The 21,394-nt window shown below is 41.2% G+C and overlaps 1 protein-coding gene across 1 annotated transcript in view; it reads right to left on the bottom strand.

The window, feature by feature from the left end:
• The window catches only part of ZMAT4 (zinc finger matrin-type 4), a 309,158-nt gene that overhangs the window by 62,222 nt on the left and 225,542 nt on the right, over window positions 1-21,394 (bottom strand). The window contains exon 5 of the mRNA XM_061134790.1: window positions 15,789-16,016. Within this exon, the coding sequence (XP_060990773.1) occupies window positions 15,789-16,016 (228 nt within the window). The remainder of the gene's footprint in view (window positions 1-15,788; window positions 16,017-21,394) is intronic.

Genomic DNA, 21,394 nt, shown 5'->3' on the forward strand with positions numbered 1-21,394 from the left:
ATCAGGAAGATAGATAATAATAAGTGTTGACAAGGAAGTGGAGAAGTTGAAATACTCATTCATTGTTGGTGGGAATGTAAAATGGTGCAGTCAGTTTTGAAAACAGGTCTTCAGTTTCTTAAAAAGTTATATGGAGAGTTACTGCATACCTGGCAATACCACTCCTAGTTATATACCCAAGAGAACTGAAAACATGTTTGCATAGAAACTGTAATGTGAAGGTTCAAAGTAGTCTTATTTATGACAGTCAAAATGCATAAACAGCCCAAATATCCATCAGTTGCTGAGTGGAGAATCAAAAGGTAATCCATATGATAGAAGATGACTCGGCAATAAAAAGAATGATGTACTGATACATGCTGCAATATAGATGGATTAAAAAAAATTATGCTAAGTAAGAAAGCCAGACGCAGAAGTCACACATCATTGTACGATTCTATTTATGCAGAATGCTCAGAATAGGCAAGTTCACAGAGACAGAATATATATTAGTGGTTGTCAGGGACTGTGGAGAGAAGACAGTGGGAAATAATGCGGGGCTTTATGGGATGAAGAAATGTTCTGAAACTGTGTTCATGGCAGCACTTCACAAATGGACTAAAAATCACTGAATTGTATGCTTTAAAAAGGTGAATTTCATGGCATGTAAATTCTATCTCATATTTTTAAAAACTTGAATTTAAAAAGATCATATGTATTTTTAAAAAAAAACTAAAAGAAAAGAAAGTCTGTTATGCTAATATACATATTTATTATGCCTGGCAATTTTCATTCCATCTTGAAGATCTGATTTTCCATCTGGTATTTCTGTACAGCCTAAAGAACTTCTGTAGCACATCGTGCAGTGAAGATCTGCTGGCAACAAACTCGTTAGTTTTTGTTTATTTGAAAATGTCTTTATTACACCTTTATCTTTGAAGAATATTTTCACTAGTTGACAGGTTTGTTTATTTGTTTGTTGCTGTTTTCCTTCCAGATCTTGGAGGAGTTCCCCTGACTTCCGGATACAATTTTTTGTTTTGTTTTGTTTTTTATCTTTTAAAATTTGTTTTAATGAGAAATCAGCTATAAACCATATTGTGTTGCCCTCTGTCTAATGTCTAATTTTTCACTGACTACTTTCAAGGTTTTTTTATCTTTTGTTTTCAGCAGTTTGACTATGATGTACTTGATGACTCAGCTATAGTTTTCTTTATATTTATCTTACTTAAACTTCATGAGCTTATTAAATATGTAATTTCTTCTGTCACATACATTATACTTCTTTACATTGCCCCACGCACTACTACTGGGGTATTTTAATATTAAAAAAATTTTTTTTTCTCTGTGGTCTTTAGGTAATTTCTATTGATACAACTTCAACTTTTCTGACTCTTTGGCCAAATCCAATTGGTGTTATAAAGACATTTGATGAATTTTTATTTTCGATATTTTGTTTTTCAGATCTAAAATTTCCACTGGGTCCTTTTGTTTGTTTCTATTGATGATCAGATTTTCTACTTCCTAACTCATTATGAGAATATTTTTCTTTGTGTCCTCAAATGTATCCAATAGCTGGATCATCTCAGTATTAGTCTCTACTGATTGGTTTTTTTTTTTGAGTACCAGTCACACTTTCCTATTTCTCCATAAGCATGTATATTAACTTAGTAATTTTTTTTTGGGGGGCATTATGAAAGAGTACCTTGTGTAAACTCTGAATTCTGTTATAGTCCTCCAAGAGAACTGATTTTTATTTTTTTTTAAAGCAGACAGTGAGCTTAGCCACTTAAACTTTCCCTGATTGTCTGTGTATTGGACTGGAGGTACCAGATGAAACTTCTGTTCAGTCCTTTTAGCCTTTGCCAGGCTGTCTGGAGTTGGCTTCATGAATGTGATGTTTCGGTGGCAGGGAAAGTTTAGGAAGAGTAATAAAAACAGAATTTGAGGCTTCCGCTCTATGGCTTTTCCTTGTTGAATTTTTCTTCCAATCCCTAGTGCCATTGTCCCCAAGATCTAATTTATTCTAGTTCTTCAAGTCATTAAGACTGTAGCTTTTATCTAAGTTTTAGCCAATCAACTTGCTGCTGACTGAGGTCACCCCTGAGGGAAAGGGCCATAAAAACTGGGAAACTCACTCAATGTTGCTTCTTTCTTCCAAGTATTCACTTCCCTCGAGTTCTTGCCTGTTTTTGAATGCTCTTCATTGCTTCCAAGTACATGATTTTTATATATTGTCCAGAGTTTATAGTCATTATCAATGGGTGGGTTCATCTGATAAGATTTATTCCACTATTAACAGAATTGGACTCCCATGATTGGGTGCAGCAAGAGTGGATTCCATTCAACTAGTAGCCACATTTGGAGAAAATGATAGAAAATTAGAAGCAATGTATATGATCAGTAATCACGCATGTGTGTGTGGGTAAGAGTATGTATGTGTGTTGCAGAAGCCAATTTGACTACAAAGTTCTCCACTGAAGAACTTTTATATCTAAGGGCTGAAAATTAGAAATGTACAGCTGTGTACTTGAAATTGAGGGAAGAGAAGTGAGACAAGGAGATGAGTAACAAGCCAAAGCTGGCATTTGCCCTTGGTGGTTCAAAGCAAGTCTCAAATAAATTGAGGTGCCTCCAGAGTTCTACTTGTGTGGGTTTGGTTAGAGCTTCCAGTAGAGATATAGCTTGTCCAGACTCAAGTCAAATAGTGATTTAAAAAGCTATTTGCTAAGACTACACTCCTGAATCAAGTCCGTACCTAGCCCCTGGAGTCCAGAAGCCCATGAGTGGTCAAAAAGAATAGGGAAGGGACAAAATAAAGCTCTTCCTCATGAGCCCGAGGTGGGGTCAGTTCATCATTAAAGCTGGGTTTGGACAATCTGATGTACCAGATCCCATTCCAGAGACGCAGTTGACCATGCCTGAAACACATGGACTTACAGTAGAGTGTTCCTCTGCAGTTTAGACTGATGGGATGGAACCTAGATGGAAGACGATACTAAAGCAGACACTGTGGATGACCCACCCCAACACCTTCACTGTATAAGAGAGGAAGCTGAAGTCCACAGAGGTGAAGCGACTTATCAAGATCTCCCAGCTCCTTAGTAACAGAGACAAGACTCAGCTCCAGTAACAGAGACAAGACTCAGCTCCAGATTTTCTGACCCTGAGTCCACTACCCTGAACCTTGAGCACTAGCCAGGACTTTGGGAAACCACAGCCCTCTCCAAAGAGAGAGTTCATAGTGAGCAATGGATGCCTTTCTTTCACATGCAACCATGTAAGAAATCAAGACCTTTACAAAATTTACACACAAAAAAATTTACAAAACAGGAGTGCCTGATAACTCATTTTAAATCATTTAACAGTTTGCCAGCTGGTATCTGTGAAAAGCAAGGCTGCCGCTTCACTGATCCATTAGCTATTTCAGTAAGTGTATCATTATTTGTCATACTTTGCAAAAATAGACTCCAAATTCAAGTTATTGCATATTTTTCTTCATTACCCAGGTCTAAGAACACACTTACCTAATGGAGGCATCATATATACCTTCCAAAAAAAAAAACATTAAATAACGTTTCTATCAGCAGCACACCACTAGCCTCCACGCTTATACAGATAGCTTCAGTTTTACTATTGTGTACTTTTAAGTTAAAAATGTCTTTCCCCAGATTTTAGGGGAAACTGTCCTGTTTGTTACATTAAAGATATATAAATCATTTGGGGATTTTAAGCACATTTTTTAAGTAATATTAAAATGTTTACTTTTCCTATTAAGCTTGGAAATTTCCCGAAGTCAAGGACCATGTCTTGTTCATTATTGCATTCCAACATCGAGCATGATAATATGTAACATATAATACACTTCACCTATGAAGTATTTGTTAACTGAGTAGTGGATGAATAAATAAAGAGATTTCTCTTTCAGATGACTCTATTATAACAACGCCTCAGTAGGACTGGATTTCTCCAATTTCATATAGCAGTTTCCACCTTGGGAATGTAGCCCTTCAAAAATTCCAGACACAGTTTACCAGAATTCCTACTGTTTCTTCCCTTGCATTGACCTCCACTAGAAAAACCTCATTTTCTTGGGAAAACGTTCTCATGTGATGATAATTGCCAGTAGCAGAATCTATTTGAAAAATAGATCAAAAGCGTAGGATAGACTATTTGTGTGTGTGTGTGCTTTCCTTCCCGAATCTCAGTGCATTTATATACATAGGATTCAGCAGAGATCTTCAGGGGAAAAGCTTTTCACAGTATTTCGCTTGCCACCACCCTGCTGTGGACTTCTTGAAGATGGGAGCATGTCTTCTTTTATATTGCAGGACAATGCCATCTTTATATGCCAGGATTTATCACAATGCCTGTTATATGCTAAGTGCTCATTAAATGCTAGTCAAAATAAGATAGTGAACAAAAACATCAGTGGGCAGGCTCTCCTTTGAATAAATCTGACAATTTGTTTTGTATCCCTTAATCTCAGTTTTCGCCATCCACTTTGATAGAATCCATCTATTGCAGAAAATTAGGTCTATCTGTAGCAGCTTTGAAAAAAAATCGACACATGATTATGTTTTGCATGGAGTTAAAGCTATCATTTTAGAAACAAAGAAAATAGTTTTCCATTTGTTAAAAGACAGGTTTCTCCTGTCTTTGCATTTTTGCACAAAGCATCCTTTATTTTGTCAAATGACAAAGCCCGCCTAACAAAGCCCACAGCTATTGGAAGAGTCAGCATGGCAGATACATGTTCCTAGAAGCTTAGGGACATTGTGCTGAGCTTTCACTAAATCCTAGCCTAGTTCTGCAGCTTAAAGGAAACAACGGAGACCTTCGATCAATACTGAGGCAGGGCCTTAGAGCACCGAGGGAGGAGAGCGCTTCACGCTGACACCGTCAGCTTCCTCAGAGAAGCCAAAACAGGCATCTGAAGAACACTTAGGTGACCTGGATTTTTGGTGGGTGTGTTTTGATGTTGTTTTTGCCCTTTTCTTGGTCGACATCTCAAAACCAGGGACGCTGGTTCCATGTGTCAAATTTAAGGCCGTTTCCAACGTACTGTCCCTACTCTGAAATTAGAAATGCAAGCGGCTCTCTTTGATGAGTTTGCCCACAATGCATAAAGGGAGGCAGAATGATTCCTTTGGAACAACCAAGCTCATCTATTTTGGAAGCTAGTCAGTGATGATGAAGAGTTAGCCCAGCTTCTTTAGACAGGGTCCCATCCATTAGCTACACGAAGAACAATAATGGGCCAAAACCTGTCACAGTTGAAGAAAGAATGGCCCAATAGGATGTAAACAGACTGCCATGAGTGTCCATCAACTACATTTCTTGCTGGATTTGAGGGTGAACAAAAATTTCGGTTATTATTCATATTACTCATTAAATTTCTATTTTTCCTATTAGTGTTCCCAAGGCCTTGCCAGGGTGTCTTTCAGAATTCTAATGCTCTGATGCCTCTTCATTTGACTGGGGTGGGGAAGGTAGAGTCTGCTGAACCATGCAAAGAGAAATATGAGTTATCTTTCAGGGGGCCCATTTCTCCTCTCCCCCTGCTGGACCTAAGGCCCCTCAAGCCTTCACAATGGCCTCTGCATCGATTCTATTTAGTTTCCTGGCCTCCTGAATCCCCTTACTCCAATCCATCACACAGAATCCCCCAAAAGCACAGATGAGACCAGTCATCTTCCTACTTAAAAAAAAAAAAAAAAATGTCATGGCTAGCAAATAAAATTCAGCCTTGCCTGACATGGAAGCTATTTATAACTTGGTTCTGATTTATCTTCTCAGCTTCATCTCACTCACACATCTAACTCCACTGAACTTGACTGCGAATGGTGCTCACACTTCTGCCACCCCTCCACACCTTTTGTCACGCTGGTCCTCTGCTCTCAAGAAACTGGTCATCAGTTTCGACGTGTCCTGATGCTGACTCCAGGTTGGAAGTCCTCATTCCTCTATTTTCAATTCCCCCAAACATCGTACTGGGTTGGCTTTTAAGCTCTGTTTTCTGTTTTCATATTTTGTGTTATATTTATTTTAATAAACATATTATTTTGCCCTTCCCCTTGTTCTCAAGACTTTAAACTCTTTGAGGTGAGAGGATGAGTCACAGACATTTGAATATTCCGTGTAATTTCAGGCACAGAGCCTGGTACGTAACAGGTACTTAGTAAGCATGAATGAATGAATGATTGAATGAAAATGATTTCTTCCATATCACCCTATTTTCCCACACCAGTAGTATGACAGGAACACGAGCCATTTAAGCAGTTTAATTATCTAACCCAAAATGTGGGCTCTGAAGATCAGAGCAAGTCTAGATGCAACAGCTGAGGTGTCAAAACACATTAAAAATAATAATGCAAAAATAACCAGGTGTAATCTAAGCTGAGCATTTTCTTCTGGCACCTCTTCCCCTACCATTCAATTTAGAATTATGTTCTATAATTATCATATCTGCTTAAAGGTCCTATTTTCTGCTGATTCTCAACTAGATAAAATGCATACAGCTCTCCAAGATTGAAAATATTTCTAAGAGGAATGAACTAAGGCTTTAGTTTTAACTTCTTAAATGGAATAAAAAGACACCTCATTTAACATAGGAATTTTTTTAATCAAGAATTCAGCGCTGGGAAATGTTCAGTCATCCATCCGAGACCCATAATTCTGAGAGCACCAGAGAAAACTGGGGTTGCTTAAACAAGTGTGAGGCCATTCAAGTGCTTGGCCATCACTCAGGACCTTCCATCAAGGATACATTGTTTTGGACACTGTTGGTGATGCAAAGAATAATAAGGTATGGACTCTGCCCTCCAGAAACCTTGCCAAGTCCACGACTGGGTTAAAAGTGAGGTAGGAGACAGGTGGGGCCCTGGACTAGACAGCTGGTGTTTGTCAAGTGGAGTAAAGCTGAAATTTTGTTCTCAGCCAGACACTCCAAGGACAAAGCTAGAGGCAGAAGCGGAGGTCTGCTGAAGTGAAGAGATATGGGGCTCACTCCTGAGGTCAAGGAAAAAGTCCCTGTGTGCACAGGCACAGAAGGCTTCTTGGGGGTCAAAAAGGGAGGAGGTGCCATACTATAATGAGTGTGGGCATGCACCCGCAGGACTCTGTGGTGGGATCCTTCTTGGCAAAAAGTTGCACACGCCTCTTGCGGAGGGTCCTAGGCCCCATCAGGAATGAAAAGATGAAACAGGATATTAATAATTGGCCAAAGGTACCCAAAGACCCAGAAGGACTCTAAGTGATTTAAATCACCTCTTTACTGAGCTCCTCACTCAGACGCCCGCTCTCCTCCGGGTGTGTATTTCTGCCTAGCTTCCATCTTAAATAAACTGTTTCTCGAAGTGCTCTCCCATTTGTTATGCTGTGGCTCTAATAATAAACTCGTACCTGTTTTTACAGTCTTTGCCTCCTTGAAATAGTTCCACTTTCAAGCGGGGAAAAACAGCCAGAGCTGCTTTGCTTCTAGCCTCTGGTCCCTGGTGATCTAGCAGCTAGGATTCCTGGTTTTCATCCAGGCTACACAGATTCAAATCCTGGACAGGGAATTAAGATCTCTCCTCGGGACTGCTTACTGCTGTCTCTCCGAGATCATAACCATGATGGCAGGTAACACCAAATGCCCAGCCCACGGTTCACACTTCAGCAGAAGTTTCTGATGGTATCTGGGTACCCAGCCTGGCCTGTTAAGAGTCAGTCGTGGGCAGGACTTGCCTCTACATGGAAGGGACAGCTGTCCACGGCTCTGGAGGACCAGCTGGCCACCAAATTTGTTGAATTCACATCCAATTCCTTTCTCATTTTTTGCCTTTACTGATAGCCTCCCTGCCACTCCTTCCTTTTGTTCAAGTTGATGTAATTTCTCATTGGATTAAACTAGAAGCTTCCCAATAAAAAATTCCCTGCCTCCCAACCAGCTCCCTTTAATCCAGCTGTGTTGTTCCTGTCTGTAGAGGTCTCTTTCAAAACCACAAGTACAAACATGTCATTTTCATGATAAAGATCTGAGTTACTCCCAACAGCCTTCAGGGTTCCGTGGAAGTATTCAACTGTCACCATGATCTGACTTTCTCTGGCCACTTCTCCCGTGAACCCTAAACGTGGCCTCAAGCTCCTCTCACTTGGTGATCCTCACCAGCCCTGAGACAACCACTGTTCTGAATTTTTTTTTCGCCCATCATAATTTATTTGGGCTTACCAGGTGACGCTAGCGGTAAAGGACCTGCCTACAATGCAGGAGATGTAAGAGATGCAAGTTCGATCCCTGGGTCGGGAAGATCCCCTGGAGGAGGATCCCACTCCAGTATTCTTGCCTGGAGAATCCCACGGACAGAGGCGCTTAGAGTCCCTGGGGTTGCAAAGAGTGGGTCACGACTGAAACAACTTAGCACGCAGCGCGAGCTGCAACCACCCCACACATCTCCTCCAGGGGGCGCTGCTGTCCCTGGCTCCTGAGCCTCTGCGTGGATTCCATCTTCCGCCTGCAGCGTGGTACCACTCGGCGGCCTGACCTGCACATCTTTCAGTATCCTTCAAGGCTCACTTGATCTCACAGTCTGGGAGTCCCACCTCTCCATGCCCACTGCCCGCTTCACAGGGCTCTATCAATTGCCCACTTAGACAAGGCTTAATCTGTGGCTGGAATCCTCTGCTCTGAAATGAAGACTTCAGTGGGTAACTGTTCGGTCCATTTTCCTGTGAATAAACTGCCCAAACGTCCCTGGATGCACCTAATACCTGGATGCAAGCCAACAAGTTTTTCCCAAGCTTGGTTTCTTCCTCGAGGCTGTCAAGAAAGTTCTGTTCTACTTCCACCCCTGACCGGCAACAAACACGATTAAAGAGAACTTGGGCACTTCCCTGGCGGTCCATGGGTTGAGAATCCGCCTGCCACTGCAGGTGACACAGGTTCAATCCCTGGTCTGGGAGGATTCCACACGACACGGGGCAACCAAGCCTGTGCTCTGCAACAAGAGAAGCCACTGAAATGGGAAGCCCAAATACTGTGACTAGAGTAGTCCCCGCTTGCCACAACTAGAGAAAGGCCACGTGCAGCAACAAAGACCCAGTGCAGCCACAAATAAGAGAGAAATTAAAATCAGAGAGTCCTCGGTCAGTTGTTCATGACCTTCATGCTAAAGGAACTCCAGAGCTTTCTCTTAGCCCTAAACGCCATGAGCGAAAGATGTACCTCTTACCAGAAAGGACTGCTACCCTAAAAACCTGCTAGTGGTTTGAGAAACACGATCTTGAACAAAGGAAGCAGCTAAAGGGTACATTCCCAGGAATGACAAGAGCAGGACCTGTTCTTCAACAGAGGGAAGAGCCAGTGACCCACGGTGGAAATGAACCAAGCCCTAAAGTATAGAAAGGTGGGACATATGGTTCTCACTACTTATCTATTTTATACATAGTTTCAGTGGTGTACACACGTCAGTCACCATCTCCCTGTTCATCCCACCATGCCTTCCCCACTTGATGTCCACGTTTGTTCTCTATGTCTATCCGTTTCTTCTTTGCAAATAAGTTCACCTATACCATTTTTCTAGATCCATTAATGCATTAATATATGATTTTGTCCTTGTCCTTCTGACTTACTTCATTTTGTATGACAATTTCTATATCCATCCACATCTCTGCAAATGGCACAACTCTGTCCCTTTTTTTTATCACTGAGTAATGTTCCACTACATACACACACACACACACACACACACACACACACACACATACACACACCACATCTTTATCCATTCATCCTTTGATAGACATCTGGGTTGCTTCCATGTCCTAGCTATTGTGAATAATGCTGCAATAAACATTTGGGGTGCATGTTTTTTTTTTCTTGAATTACAGTTTTCTCAGAGTATATGCCCAGAATTGGGATGGCTGCATCTTATATTATCTCTATTTTTAGTTTGTTAAGGAGCCTCCATACTGTTCATCATAGCGGTTGCACAATTTATATTCTCACCAACACTGTAAGAGGGGACCCTGAGAAAAGATGGAATATTTGAACTCACAAGTAAGATGAGCTGCAAACACCTGTGTGCACTTAGAATAAATCACAGCTTCTTCCAACAACCTACTAGCATCTACGCAGTGTGACCTCACCTAAATCCAGTCTCACTTTTTACCCCTCTCCTGTCATTAGCTTCAGGCCCTCTGCCTACCACAGGACCTTTGCACCTGCCAACACCTCTGCTTGAAGGAGCAGGTGCTTCATGTTGGGATCCTTCGCCTCCTTCATAGGTCACAGTTCAACATATCAGCTTCTCTGAGTGGCTGTCACTAACCTTCCCATCGAAAGGAAACTACCTGCCTCCTATTCATGCTTGTCATCAGCTAAACATATTTTGTTTCCTGCTTCTTCTCAAGATAGGAACCTTATTTTTTCATTCACTGCAGTATTTCCAGGACTTCATACCTGGTACCTAGTAGGCGTTCAATGTTAGTGGAATGAAGTGGGAAAGAAATGCAGAAGTAAAAGAAGGAGTCAAAAAGGAAAAACAGAACTGACAAATAACTAGCTTTCTGTTTCTAAAATCTTGACCTTGAGTCACTGATCAGAAGTTCTGGGTCTATCATCTCACAGGGAGATCGGGTGCCCCTAAACAAGCTGGAAACTCCAGTTATTAATAATTAGGCCCCCAAATCTCTGGAATCCCCCAGGGTATTGGAGTGGCCACACCCTAAGGGAAAGTGGTTGTCAGATGAAGAAAGGATTGTTGAAAACTCACATGGAGACGCTTAAGCAACCTACCCTGTCTCTGTCAATTCCACCCATGACATCCATCAAGTCTTGGGCAGAGGACCTCAGAGAAACTATTTTTCTGTTGATCTGGTTCTCATGAGAGCAGGCAGAAATCTCTTTTAGATTTGTTTAAAACAAAGTCCATGACTTGATGTGTCTTTTGTACATACTAATTCCACCTGTGGATGAGATGTTTTTCACTCCAAAGGCTGCAAGTCTGCAATTTGTCACATGGGCCAGTCGTTTGCCTGCATTACGACTGTGGTGGTTTAACAGTGCCCACGTGTTCCCTCATGACCCTCCCTTCAGGGATAGAGGTGAATTCCCTACCACCACCTGAACAGTGACTGGTATTGACTTCTAGGGCTTGCCTGGTGGCTCGGTGGTAAAGAAACTGCTTGCCAATGCAGGAGACCCAGGAGACATGAGTTCGACCCCTGAGGTTTGGAAGATTCCCCTGGAGAAGGAAATGGCAACCCACTCCAGTGTTCTTGCCTGGGAAATCCCACGGACAGAGGAGCCTGGAGGGCTATACAGTCCATGGGATTGCAAGAGTCAGACACGACTTAGCAACTAAACCACCACCACCACCAGTGACTTCCAGCTGATAAAAAGTAATGGAAGCAAGACCACATGACCTTGGAACATCCTAAAAAGAATGGTCTCCACTTGAGGCTCCATGGGAAGCCAGTAACCACAGCATGAGCACCTTCAAAATCCCTGGGACAAGCCCACAAAGAGAAAAACCGAGGTCTCCTGCATCACACGAGTGAGTTACCTTTTATTTCTTTTTTAATTTGACTTTTGAAACTGACGTGTCACTGTCTCCTTGGATACAGTTATGTGAGTTTTGACAAACAGACACACACAGCCACGTCGCCGTATCAAGATCCAGATAAGTTCCACAACCCCACAAATGCCCTCTTGCGGCCCCACTGTAGCCGACTCGTTCCCCTCGCCCCCAGGGACCAGCAAGCACTACTCTGCTTTCTGTAATGGAATGAACCACCTCTCAAAGCAGAACCGCAGCCCAGGCTGAAATCCCAGCTACACAGGGATGAGAAATCTCAAGTTAGGATTACCCAGTCAAGCCACTCCCAAATCGTCCCCTGGAAACTTTCAGAGATAATAAAGGTCTACAGTTTTTTAAGCCACTAAGTTTTGAGGTAACTGTCACACAGCAATAGCTGCACTGTTCGCCTTTGGAAACTCTTCAGTTTTTTAATGCAGAGTGCTTTTCCTTCTTGGAAAAGCCCCAAAGCCCACGTCCCCTGCCCAGGTGCCCTAGGCGACCTGCGGGTGGAAGAAGGTCGCTGAGTGATATGACCAAGCTCATCTTGTTTCGTTGTTCAGATACTCAGTCGTGCCCGGCTCTTTGCGACCCCATGGACTATAGCCCACCAGGCTCCTCAGTCCACGGAATTTTCCAGGGAAGAGTACTGGAGTGTGTTGCCATTTCCTTCTCCAGGGGACCTTCCCAACCCAGAGATCGAACCCGGGTCTCCTGGATTGCAGGCAGACGCTTTACCGTCTGAACCACCTAGACTTTCCTAATTCAGTAATGTCTGCTTACCAGACATTATTTAAGAAAATGAAGAGCCAAGACATAGGCTAAGACAAAATATTCATAATGGGTGTATTTGTATTGATAATATATGGATACCTTCCACTTACTACTCCAGTAATAAAAAGACAGACAACCAATTTTTTTTTTAATTGACAAAAGACATGAACAGACGATTCACAAATGTAGATACACAAATGACCAACATTTAAAAATGTTTGACACCATTAGCCTACAAGGAAACACAAATTAAATCCATAATGACATGCTCTGCTACACCCACTAGAATGACTATTATTTGAAAGACAAATGTTGGTGAGGATGTGGAATTCATGCACATTGCTTTAGGGTGTGCAAAATAATGCAGCTACTTAGAAAACATTTTGGCAGTTTCTTTATACAGTTAAAAATGCACCCAACTTATGACCCAATAATTGTACTCTGAGATATTTAACAAGAGAAGAAAAAACATCTGCCAACAACAACAAAAATAATGTTCAGGAAAGCTTTATTCAACATACCACCCTCCCCCACCAAAAAAAGAGAGAGAGAGAGAAGAATGCATAAGCCAATTGCAGGATTTCTGTCTAGAAGAAATCCACTCAGTGATAAAGAGCAAGAAGCTACTTTGCTTTCTATGCAACCAGTGGATCCATTTCAAAGCAATATCAGAAACTAGATCCAGAAACATGCATACCTTCCGTGGTCATTTATATAAAGTTTTAGAAAAAGCAAAACTAAGCTATGGTGAACCAAAGAAGAAAAGTTGCTGGGAATCTGGATTGGGAGGTTAGGGTTGACTCTGAAGGGGCACATGGCAATGATGTCATGATGGAAAAGTTATGGATCTTAATAGGAATGTAGGTTACACAGGCATTTGCAATGGTTAAAACTCAATGAACTACATAACACAGTATCTCTGCATTTCACCATATATAAAATATATGTCATTTTTTTTAAGTTAGAAGAAAAAATCATAAGTAATTTCTTGTAAAAATATTCAATCGGGATCCTTTTAGAAATTAAAGTGTTTGCTGTGTTTAAAATGCAGAATTTTAGATGATTTATTTAAATCCTGCTTTCTCTATTTATTCATTCATCCAGCAATCATTGAGTGTCTACTCTGTATCTGTCACTGTTCTAGGTGTTTCTGAACACATCAGTGCGCAAAACAGACATGGATTCCTGCTTTTAAGTTGCTAACAGTCTACAGGAGTAGGGAGAAATCAGGAAAACCAAATTAAATGGGTAAATGTAGTGTCTAAAATCTGAGAAGTGCTAAGAAAGAGAGGAAGCTTGTGATATTGCCATATCATCCTCCAGCTGCTTAACAACATATTTTAAAAAATTATGGATATGCCTGTATTTACTGATTAGCATTTTTGCCTTCGTTAATTGATGGATTAATTAATTAAAGATTTCCAGAAATAGCAGACAGTGTGTGTGTGTGTGTGTGTTTTAGAACTTGCTAGGTTATCATCATTGCTTTATTCCCCAAGCTTTTGCAATATTTAATGCCTGAAAGCATATATATCAAGATGTCACCTGGGGTAAGTGGAAAGGTTGGTTTCAAGGACACTGTGTTCAATGCAAATCCCATTTCGTGTGCTACTGAGTCAGAATCACACTTAGTTATCAAGTCCTAGAGCAGCTCTTTTTGTCTTCTGTATAAAAAGACCAACCACTCAAATGTTACAGAATTCAGACACCCAAGTCATTAAGATGTGGTTGTACATAAAAGAGGCAGCCCTGATAATTCAAAACAGACAAGAAGAATGTGCTCTAGGAATCATTCTTCTCCAAATCATAATATCTGGCACAAAACATAAATAAAGTCCTCTTTTTCTCCTTCAGTGCCTGCCGTGAAGGAGTCACTGAGCAGACTTGTTATCTGCCAGGAACAGCGAGTTGTGGAGAGGCCTTCAGCTAAAAAATACTTCTCCTGTATTTTTTAACAAGGCAGAGACTGAGAACACAAGTAATTCCCCAACAGACAGCAATAGGACCAACAATTCAAAAGCATCTGCGATGTGATTATCCAACACACTGAAATATTAAGCTCCGTGTTGTGTCTCTTTAGCTACAAGACTGACACAAAAGTAAAGTGGTTTTGCTCTTTGCTCTTATTTCTTGTTTTTAATCATGTATCTTGGAAAACTCAGTCTCTCATCAGGCTCCACAGATGTCCTAATGGACCTCCAATCTTAAATCTATGCCAAATCACCAGATTCCTCCATGATAATGTGTTTATTTGTCAGTTACCTCTTATGTTTTCCTCTCTTTTACCAGAACATGCATGATTCTGCTCACAGGGAATGCCTTCTCACCTGCTAAAATGCCACCCACATTTCTAGTTGCAACACAAGTCCCTCTCTTTAGTGAAGTCTTCCCCAACCAACACAGTTAGAAGTGACCCGTTCCTCCTCTCAGCTCACTCAGCATGATCTTCTATCCCACCTATTCGATCTAGACATGCTCTAGGTTCATCCTCTTAGAGGCTCATAGCCCAACCAGAATGATAAGGATTGTAGGCTCCACAAACCGAACCCAATTTAAATCCAGGTTGCGTTCTCAAAAGTGACTTGCAAATTCTGTTATTACAGTTATTAAGATGGATGAGCCCCGGGTCAGTCCCTAAAAGAGTATGTAACCCATAATATATCTGAGATACAGCAGAACACCCTTTGCAGAATTATGTTTCTGAGAAAATGCATTTCTACGTCTACAATGCCAGCAGCAGCTGATCAAAACTGTGTAGGTCATCCAAAACTGCCTGAGTGGCCGCTGACAATCAAATACTCCACTAGGTCCCACAGACTGGTTTCTGGCTTCCTTAGGAATCCATAGGACTGATCCTCATCCTATGACTTACAAGTCTCCACTTCGCAGCTTCTATGAAATCTCACATGGACTTCTGATGCTCCGTGGTTTCCGAGCAACAGAAAATACGTGTCAGGCGGGGGAATGGAAGGAGCCAAGTATTGATTCCACACTGGTCCACAGCACTGTCTTACCTCAACCTCCTAACACGCATGCAAAGGTCTCGGGCTTACTTTAAGCCATGAAATAGAGTCAACGGGCTGCTTTGTTTCAGCTGACTTCATAAAAGCACAAAAATTTAAAACGAAGATAATGGCATTTGGCCTTTGTTGCATCTGCTCTCTTACAACTCATGTACAAAAGCATTCGTTTGATAAGGTGCTTAAAGATAAAGCAGAAGGAAAAACTCTGGTTAATGGATGGGCCGCTCTGATCTGAAACACAGTCAATCAAAATCTGGCAACCCTAAATACTTTGAAAGAAAGGAGATGGCAAAATGTCATTTCATGTCCATTTCCGTTTCCTTCTATTCCTTTTGGAGAAGCCTAGAATTGTCCTTAGTAAGCAAAGCAATAAGAAGAATCATCCTAATTTGTGAAAACACCATCCTTTCTCAGAAGGCCCAGTTCCGCAGCAGAAATCAGAAGTCTCTCTTACCTCTTAGTTCGCCCATGTCCAGCGTCGTCCCCAGCTGCTCCAACAGAGCGACCCGTGCCGCGTTCTTTTTGTGCTTCTTGCCATCATAGTGCTGCTGAGCCATCAGCGGGTTGTTGAACCAGGCTGCACAGAGCCCACAGTATCTGTCTGAATCTCTCCTTTGATAGGGAGGTGGAACCACTGGAGCCGTGTCCACTCTCGGAGGTTTAAGTGAGCTCAGAGGCGTGGCTGGGGAGAAAAAAAAGAAAAAAACAGAGAGAACCGCAAGCCAGGTTAGTCCCTCCTGAATGCAAGTCTCCTTGGTATCTGAAAATGGAAGAGTCTCATGTTTATTCTAGAGCTCAAAAATCCAGGAGCTTGGGAAATTGTAGGAAAGAGAACAGAAAAGATCATGAGTGAAGAATCTTGAGGACCAAGGTATCATTAACAGCTAAGAAGGCCGAAGCCACTTAAAGCCAGTTACTTCATGAGTGTGTTCCATGGACTGAAAGCGCCAACATCACCTGTAGTTTATTGAAGATGCAAATTTCAGGTTCAGTCCTGGACCACAGGATGAGAGCGTACATTCATGAGAGCTTCAGGTGACTCACGCAAATTAAATTTGGAAAGCACTGAATTAGGATTCAGTGGTTCTTATCCTTGACTGAGGGTTAGGATCATGAGGGAGGGGTTGAACACTGTGATTTTGAACCTGGGCTACAATTAAAAATTCCTAATTTATTGCGATCAGGGATTGCAGTCTGTTATGGTTTCATCTGATAGTTTGGGAGAGCACTCTTTGGGAGGAAAGAAAGGTTTTGTTTTGTTTTTTAAATAAACTGTTGGAGGTCAAGAAATGATTTATTAACCAAAGCCAAAACTTCAAGTAAACATTGAACAATCAGGACTTGAAAGATTCTGAATGAATGAATTAGACATCTGTGTGCTATAAATGGATAGAGCTAATAAATAAGGGATTTGCCAAAGTGATAGAAACAGATCCATCAGTTGCATAGATTGGACCAATTGACAAAGTCATGCTAATTTTATTGTCAGTTACTTCTGTTTATTGGGAGAGGTTATTTTCAACCAAACCTGCTAAAATTGATGTTGAAAGTACAGTATTTTTTTAGACCAAAAGACAAACACCACAGAGCAGATGTTGCTTATCTAAACTGAAAAGATGGGACTATCACTATTTTGAGATACACAGCCTCAGCTATTAGCACATTCCCTTGTGAGCTTACAGTTAATTTGGGTTCAAGGGTGAAAAAAAAAAAAGAATCTAACTTGGGAGGGTTTACTAACAGAAAACATAATTAACTTTTTTAATGCATTACAACATTCAGTTGCTTGCATCTTTTCAATAACTATGAGTTGGATTATTGTCCTTCTCAGATGATGGACTTCGGAGATGTCAAAGTTTGGTTTTTTCTTTTCTTTTTAAAAATATTTATTTATTTGCCTGGACCAGGTCTTAGCTGTGGCATGTAGGATCTATCTCCCCAACCAGGGATCAAACCCATGCCCCTGCGCTTCCATGCAGAATGTAAAAATAGTGCAAATGAACATTTGTGCAAAACAGAAACGAACTCACAGACACAAGCTTGTGGCTACTAGAGGGGGACTGGAGGGACAAACTAAAAGCAGGGGATTCATACACACCAGTTACTACACGTGCAACAGATTGAGCCTCAAGGATTTACTGTACAGCACGGGGAGTTACACCCAACATCTTCCAATCATCTAAAACGGGGTATAATCTGCAAAAATACTGAATCACTATGTTGTACAACTGAAACTGACACAAATTTGTAAGTCAACTGTGTCTCAATAAAAGATAAATAATTGATATGCAAGTAAACACTTGCTAAAGGACATTTTAATTCAGAAAATGTCTGCATGGCACAATACCTAGAGAGCCTTTTCGGACCTACCCAGAGATTTCACCATTAGGGAAGTTTTTAGCTACTCTGGATGAAACCGAGTGGTATTATTTCTATAGGGACTTAAGAGAAATAAGAAGTCTCTTGAAAGCCTCATTGCCAGACTCGGTAATACATCACCCGGTGATGATAAAACTCCAACTGGGGCTGCACCGTTCCTGCAGCCACCCAGAATCACTCTGCTCTGACTTAGAAATGCTAATAAAAGCTACAAATATGCAGTTGACCTGTAATGTGAAAGGACTTCTATCCACTTCTCTGAAGGAAATTGGATCTTTCTTCCAAAGTTTCCAGCATTTTTATCAATTTCTGAGGATTTATAGCTATCCATGGTTTTGGATAGAAATGAAAAACATATCAAATGTTTGCAGTCTGAATGAACGTTGACTCGTAAAGCATAATTTATTTTTCTCTAAACTGGACCCTAAAAAACATTTCAGAGTTGATTTTATCAACTGATACCTTATATACCACATTCTGGCAGGAGCAATACACCATAGAATATTCATCAAATAAGATAATCTTATCTTGTGCATAAGAAAGTAGTTTAATGTTGCATTTGCATGGGAGCTTCTTCTCTTTAATAATCCTACCATCCTGGTACAGACCCAGAGTTTAATTTTTCTTATGCTTCTATGTCTAACTGTCTTCATCAATTGAAACTAAGTTTATATTCCCTATGTGTGTGTGTTAGTTGCTCAGTTGTCTCCGACTCTGCGGAGTCAGAACTGTTATCACGCCAGGCTCCTCTGTCCATGGGATTCTCCAGACAAGAATATTGGAGTGAGTTGCCATTTCCTACTCCAGGGGATCATCCCAACCCGGGGACTGAACCTGGGTCTCTCACATTGCAGGCAGATTCTTTACCATCTGAGCCACAGCCCATATCCCCTATAGGCAAACAAAGGTAGTAGCTGGGAATGAAAACAGTTTTGACTCAAAACTGGAAATCAAAGTTGAGTTGGACCCCACCACGCCTGAACTGCGTGACCTTCAGCGAATCTCTGATGCCTCTGGTTCCCACAAGTTTATCTCTGCATATTTCAGAGAGTACAAATAAGGCCTTTCATTCTGGAAATTTTGCATTCAAACAGGAAGCCATTTTCCTCTGATCCCTTGATCACAGTATCAAAACCTTCAATGCAGCTTTTGGCAGGATAGCTGTGTATCCGTGACCGAGAGTGTTCCTAGGACATAGGGCTTTCAGAGCTAAAATGGGAAAGTGAAGTAAAGTGAAAGTCGCTCAGGCATGTCTGACCCTTTGCGACCCTATGGACTGTACAGTCCATGGAATTCTCCAGGCCAGAATATTGGAGTGGGCAGCCTTTCCCTTCTCTAGGGGATCTTACCAACCCAAGGATCGAACCCAGGTCTCCCACATTGCAGGAGGAGTCTTTACCAACTGAGCCACCAGGGAAGCCCATAATGGGAAAAGTTCTGAGCAAACGGGGATGAGTTGATCACCCTAGCCTCTGGGATCAGACCTGATTTAACATCCCACTGGAGAAAAGAATTAAAGGGAGAAAAAGTTCAGAAATAACTGCTCAGGAGACTAGAGCAGGTTCTCTTTCAACCAGGCAGAGAGGATCCATTGATAGTTCTCAAAGGCTTACTCGCTAGATCGTTGAGTGGGTATCCTTAGCCAGAGAAGGCAGTAACACAATCTCCAGGAAAGGGTGTAATGGTGTTCTCACTGACCTGCATGCCTTCCAGTCCAGAGTCACACGAAGACCTTCAACCCCCACACCCATCCAAGTGAGGCTTCACTAATATCTCTTAGTTCTGACACTTTCTCTCTCTCTCTCTCTCTCTCTTCCTCTCTTTCTTCTTTTTTCCTCCTTTCCTCCTTTCCTCTCTCCCTCTTTCATTCATTCTCACAAAGAATTTGGGGGCTTTTGAAATAATCCTGTAAATGGGTTCATTTTAAAACAGGTGGTTTTCTACTAATTCAAAAAGACACATGCACCTCAATGTTCACAGCAGCATTATTTGCAACTGCCAATACATGGAAGCAACCTAAGTGTTCATTGACAGATGAACCGATAAAGAAGATGTGGTACATATATATATATACAATGGAATATTACTCAGCCATTAAGAGGAATGGGATTTTGTCATTCACAGCAACATGGATGGACTTCAAGGGCTAAGTGAAATAAGTTAGAGAAAGGCAAATACTGTATGATATCACTTATATGCAGAATCTAAAAAATACACTGAACTACTGATGATAACAAAAAAGAAGCAGACTCACAGATACAGAGGACGAACCAGTGGTTACCAGCGGTTACCAGTGGTTACCAGTGGTTACCAGTGGTGAGGAGGAAGGTGTGATACAGGGCAGGGTGTGAGAGGTACAAATTACTGGGTGTAAGACAGGCTCAAGTATATATTGTACAATATGGGGAAAACAGCTAAAATTCTGAAATAGCTAAATGGAAAGTAACCTTTAACATGTATAAAAATTTTAAAAAAAAAATAACAGTCCATAATAGATTCCCCCAAAAAGTATGTGGTTTTCTTACTTTAGAGTTTTTATCCACAATACTAAGTCTTCCAAGTTTTGTGATATTATGCAGTTTATTCCATTGGCTGCTGTATTTTTTTTTTTTAATTTGAGTTGTCCCCAAATCCAGCTTGACCAATGGGGCAGCTTGAAGCTCGGGAGATAAATCAGCCAGTGTAGGACTCCTAATTAATAAGCAGAAAAGGAAATTGCAGAGATCAGCTCTCCTGACTTGAGACCCAGCGCCATATTTCAACGTCAACTAGTTTCCAGTGATGTCAAGGGTGCTACAGGCCAAATACCCTAACAGATGAGCTACAGAGTCAGAATACATCTCCCAGGCTTCAGCATCTGTTCTCAGTAGGGATTATTTGAAAATATGCATGTTCTCTTAAAATAATTTTCCTAATTTCCAGGCCCTATGATAAACTGCCTTTCCTTTCTCTCTCTCTAGTCTCCTATCCTAAACCAAATTCATGACAGGAGGAATTCTTCTGCAAGCATCGCTGTTTTCTGCACATGCTGTTGACAGTTCAGCGTGACCAGGTCACTTAGTGCCTGGCTGAAAAGCAGCTGTCCCTACACAGCTTAGCCCAAACAGTCCAGCCCCTTCTTCACGTAAATGCCTCAACTCCATGTAAACTGTGTAAAGTTGGGGCTCAAAATGTAAACTCCCTTTGTGCCTCTCACAGAGGACAGCATTCCCTTTTGTAGATAGTAAATGCCCAATAAACATGTGATGAATAAGCGAAGAAAAGAACTAGTAAATTTCAGTTAATATCAACTTTCATGTTTTAATAAATGCCTTATGATAGCTAAATTTAAAATCTTTGATAATTTCATTAAACTTACTTTATAGGATTAAAAACAAGTTAGAAATTCATAAGTGGGATGAATTAAATAAATTGTGTCTCTCTACACTCTGAAATGACCCAGGTTGGATCCCTGGGTCGGGAAGATCCCCTGGAGAAGGAAATGGCAACCCACTCCAGCATCCTTGCCTGGAAAATCCCAAGGACATAGGAGCCTGGTGGGCTGCAGTCCATGGGGTCACAAAGAATCGGGCCAACTAAGCAACTAATACTTACTTACACTCTGAAATACAGCAGTCAAAACTATGTTTTAGAAAAAATATTTAGTGACCTGGAGAAATGTTCAAGATATAAATGAAAAGA

This window comes from Dama dama, chromosome 32 (assembly GCF_033118175.1).
Source record: "Dama dama isolate Ldn47 chromosome 32, ASM3311817v1, whole genome shotgun sequence".
NCBI classification, from domain to species: Eukaryota; Metazoa; Chordata; class Mammalia; order Artiodactyla; family Cervidae; genus Dama; species Dama dama.